Source organism: Leptosomus discolor, chromosome 1 (genome assembly GCF_034619465.1).
Source record: "Leptosomus discolor isolate bLepDis1 chromosome 1, bLepDis1.hap2, whole genome shotgun sequence".
Lineage (NCBI taxonomy): Eukaryota > Metazoa > Chordata > Aves > Leptosomiformes > Leptosomidae > Leptosomus > Leptosomus discolor.
In genome coordinates, this window is record NC_141391.1 from 46205884 (window position 1) to 46211965 (window position 6082).

At 50.4% G+C, this 6082-nt stretch overlaps 1 protein-coding gene across 1 annotated transcript in view; it reads right to left on the minus strand.

Moving 5' to 3' along the window:
• The window catches only part of TBC1D4 (TBC1 domain family member 4), a 116593-nt gene extending 110806 nt beyond the window's left edge, over positions 1 to 5787 (minus strand). The window contains exon 1 of the mRNA XM_086482001.1: positions 5299 to 5787. Within this exon, the coding sequence (XP_086338127.1) occupies positions 5299 to 5787 (489 nt within the window). The remainder of the gene's footprint in view (positions 1 to 5298) is intronic.
• Positions 5788 to 6082: the final 295 nt, after the last annotated feature.

Genomic DNA, 6082 nt, shown 5'->3' on the forward strand with positions numbered 1-6082 from the left:
TGCAGCAGAACGCTGCAGCTACAGATTATACCCACCAGAGCTAAACTCTACTGAGGTCCCACCAGAACATTTTTCTTTCACAGCCAGCTTGGATTAGTTTTGAATCCCTGTAACAGTATATTTGGACCACTGCTTATAAGGTTTCTAAAAGAAATACAAAACGCATCAAGTAAGTTCTTGCTTAACTAGAGGAGACATCTTCACTAACAAGAATCAATTATAGTATAATTAGATTCAGGATGCCAGTTCAGGTTAAAAAAAAGAAATCCCCAAAACCAGGCTTATTCATGTTCCAAGAAGAAAATGCACACCCTACACCAGCATAATAATTAAAAAGTGCAGAAATATCAGGTCATAAGCCTCTCCCCCAGAGAACAGGGAACTCAAGGCAATTGTCAAAGAGCATTGACTCACTTCACACAATTAAAATCTGTTTTATAAAATAAAATCTGTATGGCAAAAATGCGTTGAAGTTGAGCCTGAAAACACTAACCAAAAGCGCTCTTCTTGGCTGGGAGAAGGGTATGCCTGCTATATTTATAAATTCTAATTTTTGGTTTAAAAAAAATAAATCTGTTCCTGGGGTTATGAAGAAAATCTGCCAAATATAAAATGAGACAATGCTGTCATCTGATGTCTACAGACAGACTCCGTGCACCCTAGATAATTCTCAAATGACAGCAATACAAAACTAACAAATCTTTGGCTGCAATTCAGAAGCTACTAGCCAGCACTAAACAGAAAACTACCCCCATCCACTTCAGCTGGCTGCTGCCTTGAAAAGTTATGAGGAGCAGCAAACACTGTAATAAATCGGGGGGGGGGGGGGGGGGCGCAGGGAAGTCAAAAACTTCTGTTCCCATCCTCATCAGTCAGATGGCTCCCAAAGTTTTCTCTCCTCTTGTAAAAAGGGCAAAAGAGATTCCCCTAATAAAAGCATCTTAGCATCCACCCCCATACCAACAGCTGAGCTCTGGGTTTGACACTGTGCCAAAGTGCTACTCCAGAACAGGAGTCGACCCACTGGCTGCTACTTTTCAGCTCTGCCTACAATTTGTAGGCATTCAAATAAAACGTGAAGGTGTTTCATACCACCTCACTCTCACTTTTCTTCAGTCACTGCAACTAACATTAAAAGATGTTACCTTCCCACTCGATGTTATCGGAGTATATATTGCATTGGCTTTTTGTTGGTCATCTGCTAAAGAAATCTGCAGGGACTGGCAGAAAGTATTGCTTTTTTCTGCAAATGACAGCCCCTTTCATGGTCACAGTGAATGCACGTGCATGCTAGATACTGTGCAATACTGCTAGTGGACAGAGCAACGGGCTCAAAGCCAAAATTTTCATTTTCACCTACATTGTTTTTTTGAATTACTGCACTAGCACTAATCTCCTAGAAACCAATCATCATCCTCTGTGGTGGGTTGACCCTGGCTGGATCCCAGGTGCCCACCAAAGCTGCCCTATCACTCTCCTTTCTCAACTGGACAGGGGAGAGAAAAATGTAACAACAGGCTCGTGGGTCGAGATAAGGACAGGGAGATCGCTCAGCATTTACGGTCATGAGAAAAACAGACTCAACTTGGCAAAAAATGTAATTTATTACCAATCAACTCAGAGAGGAGGAATGGGAAATAAAACCAAATCTTAAAACACCTTCCCCCCACCCCTCCCTTCTTTCCCAGGCTTAACTTCATTCCCGATTTCTATACCTCCTCCCCTCAGGCAGCACAGGGGGAGAGGGAATGGGGGTTGTGGTCAGTTCATCACGTTGTTTCTGCTGCTCCTTCCTCCTCAGGGGGAGGACTCCTCACACACTTCCCCTGCTCCAGTGTGGGGTCCCTCTCATGGGAGACAGTCATCCAAGACTTCTCCAGTGTGAGTCCTGCCCACGGGTTCAGTTCTTCATGAACTGCTCCAGCATGGGTTTCCTTCATGGGGTGCAGTCCTTCAGGAACAGACTGCTCCAGCATGGGTACCCCCATGGGGTCATTAGCAGCAAACCCACTCCAGCGTGGGCTTCTCTCTCTCCACAGGTCCTGCCAGGAGCCTACTCCAGTGCAGGCTTCCCATGGGTTCACAGGTTCCTTCAGGTATCCACCTATTCCAGTGTGGGGTCCTCCATGGGGCGTAGGCAGATAGCTGCTCCACGGCCCATGGGCGGCAGGGGGACAGCCTGCCTCACCATAGGCTGCAGGGGAATCACTGCTCCAGCACTTGGAGCACCTCCTCCCGCTCCCTCTTCACTGACCTTGGTGTCTGCAGAATTGTGTCTCTCATATATTCTCACATCTCTCTTGCTGCAATTACTGCTGCGCAATGGCTTTTTCCCTTTCTTAAATACGTTATCACAGAGGTGCTACCACCATTGCTGATGGACTCAGCCTTGGCCAGCAGCGGGTCTGTCTTAAAGCTGGCTGGCATTGACTATATCGGACATAGGGGAAATTTCTGGCAGCTTCTCACAGAAGTCACCCAGCAACCCACCCACTACCAAAACCTTGCCACACAAATCCACTAGATCCTCTCACTTTTGTAACTTACATCCACCATTCAAAAAAAAAAAAAAAAAAAAAATCACAGCTAGCTGTCTTCTAACTCACAGATGACACAACATCTCCCGCACTCTTCTTTCATTCCAGAGTGAATTAATGTGCTGCTGAACTTAACACCATGGCTTTGCAGTCATCTTTGGCTAGTCTGAAGTCAGCATAACTGCTGAAAAGGCTACGCCATCCTTCCCCTTCTTGGCCACTCATTGCTACTTTATGCCTCCAACCTACCTATCTTGACATAAATGGCATTAGGGTTGTACAGTAAAGCAAACAAGAGAAGCAGTTTGGAATTAATCCAGCAAACACAGGGAAAAGTAAGTTTAACACCAGTCAATTCCCTGATCTTGTTCACTGTGCAGCTGCACAAGCAGCTGTGCTGCCATGAGGACAAAGCTGAGAGGAAGGAACGAGGGGTTGAGGCCTGAAGAGGACTGGATCACTTCTCTCAGTAGCAGTGCCAACTTACATTGGCTGGAAGTGACTACGGCCTAAGATGGAAAATGATGTCGTCTTAAAGTAATAGCTGTGAAAAATACTTTCTAAGCTAATATGCACCATGAAGCTCACATAACCAACATGAAACAGAAGCACACACTTAAAGATCTTGAAAGCATGCAAGGGCATCTATTTTACAACAAACAATTAAGAACTTCAAAAGAAGATTTTTCAGAACTAGCAACCTGCAGCCCAATTTCATCACTCAAGACTAGGCTTAAGCACAGATGAACACACCTGCACAGACTTAGCCAACCAAGCCTCAACAATTGGTAACAAAACTCAGGAGGGGAAAAAAAAAATCCATCTCCTTTTCCTTTAAATACCTTAAAAAAAAACCCTGCCTGTTAGTCAGATACTTGTGAATCACATTGCTGGCTGTGCATCTACTACACTTATTGTAGTTCTTTGTGTGTAAATCATGTGCTCAGTAGCCCTCACGCAAGGGACTTCTTTATTAATGAAAACAAGGTTAAAAAAATCGACACATAAAATTCAGACTGTATTGTCAGAACAAGATAGGATTTTATAAAAGGGAACCTGTTGACACCAATAACTTCTTCAACAGGAAGACTTTACCTATAGGATCAATTTGATCTAATTCCATGCACACGAGGACATTTTCCTCCACAAGGAAAGAAGGGAAGACATGCATAAAACGTTTCCCCAGAAACAGCCTCCAAAATTTAAATGTATGTAATATTTTGCATGTTCACAAGAATAATAGGTATCCCACTACCTTACAGCATGAGGTTGTCTTACAAAACTCATGGTACCAGAGCAGACCTACCCCAGAAATAAATTTGATTCAGCATCTTCTGCCAATAGCAGGAACCTCGTTTCCCTTCAGTACACACGGTCAGGCTCCTAAAAGGACATTTTGGCTCCTCCCTTGCCAGACACGTTCCCCTCCATTTCATGTTCTTTCTGCATGCTCTCTCCTGGCAGAGCACAACAGTGGAAGCAGCTGCCAACAAGTTAACCATAGTTACCTCCACGTGGGATACCACCTGTCCTACCTTTAATGACGGCTCAAGCCACAGCTATGTACACAATCCAAATCCCTCCCATGTTATAATCTCTGGTAGTATGTTGGCTCAAATAAAAATCAATATACTGTGAACTTTTCAGTTGTTTTCTCAATACTTCCTACCCTCTTAAAAAATAAACCAACAAAGAACAAAACCAAAAGAAACCCAAGCAACTGTTCAGTAGACCTAGTAAGTCAGCCAAGTGATTTCAGTAAAATCCAGCATTTCTAATTACATGCATTTTTCCTCCATACATAAAACTGAGCGGAAGGTGCCTTAACTCACTCCACCAAAGGATCACTATTGAAAGGCCTTTTTCTTGCTGCCACCATGCGAAAGCAATGATCAAACCTACTCATCAAACCACTATCGCTCACATACTCTAAACAGGGAGGAGGAAGAAGTCTGCTACGAATTTGATGCATGAGCCAAAGCCTGTTAAGAGAGTCAGGAAAATACAGTCCTACTGTTAGCTCTTTTTTCCAGTTGGCACTTTATCAACAATGTCTCCACCCAAACCTAGGGTTGTTTGTAGCACTACAGAGCACGGCCAGGTGTCCTTAGCATGACCCATGAGCAAAGTAGGGCCCACCGGTCACAAACGATGGCTTCTGCACCACCAGTGGTCTACCTGAAAGCACAACCCTTGCTACTCAAGTTTCTTTCTGACACACCACCGTAAGGACGGTTTAACACAAATTCTGCATTTTGCTCACGGAGCAAATTGTGGGCTTCCCATTGAGCTGTTGCAGTACGTGAGGCCTCCCCACCTAAGGGGGACCAGGGAGAAAGAAAGGGGCTCCATCTCCCAGTGCACCCGCGTTTCGCGGAGGCTGGTACCACCGGCCTGGCGGTGGGTGCGCCGTGCACTCGGGGCATGGGGTGGCACAGCACCCCACGGCCACGGGACCGTGTGACACACACACCCCCCCCCCCGCTGCCCTCCGAGGGCCCTGCAGCCGCCCCAGTAGCTCGGCGCCCGGGGAGAGCCCAGCGGGCACGGTCGGCCCCGGGCAGCCTCCGTGGGTGTGTGTGCAGGAGATTACGGCCTCGCAACGCCCCGCAAGGGCTGCCCTGCCCCGTCCGAGCACACCGACCCCCTCCGCGGTTGCGGAGGGCAGAGTCTGGGGTCCCGTCAGGCGAGGGAAGCGAGTGAAGGAAAGCGGGGGGGATCCCGGGCAGCACCCCCTCCCTCTGGCCCCGCCGCCACTCGCCTGGTTGGGGTCGGTGGCCCGGAAGACGTGGCAGGCCATAGGGGAGTCGGGGTTGTCGGGCTGCGCCTTGATCAGGTAGGCGAAGTAGGTGAGATCGTGGCTGTTGTGGATGAAGCGGGCGATGTGCTGCGCCTTGTGCTCGAAGATGAAGACGGCGGGCGCAGGGCTGGCGGGGCGGCCGGGGCCGGTGGGGCGGCCGGGGCTGGCGGGGCCGGCGGGCACGCAGCGAAGGGTGGGCGAGCCCAGCAGCAGAAGCACCTCGCGGGCCGGCACCCCACTGCCCAGGGCGCCGCCGGGCTCCTGCCGCTGCCCGCGGCGGCGGATCTCAGCCATCAGCCAGGGCAGCATGGGCAGCGTGGTCCGCCGGTCCAGACACGACGAGCCCACATACCACAGCCTGAACCGCTTCTCCCCCGGCGGCACCGGCTGCGGCTCCGGGTCCGGCTCCAAGGGGTGGGAGAGCGGCTCACCCTCCCCTCGCTTCTCCATGGCTGGTCCCCGGGCGGAGGGCGCGGCGCTCCGCAGCCGCTTACCCCCGGCGCAAGGTGCAGCCGCCGGGGCCTGCGCTCGGCCGGGGCTGCCGCTAAGCACGCATCCCGCCGGGCACGTCCGCGGAGCCGCGCCGCCTCCCTGCCTACCCACGCCGGGTCAGCCCGCGGGGAGAGGAAGGACGACCGAGTCACCCTCCTCCTCCTCAACGCCCCGGGGAGGAGCGGAGAGGCTACGCCCCGAGCGGGCTCCGCGGCTCGGCCACCCCCGGGCGAGGGGCGGGACGGCGCCGCCG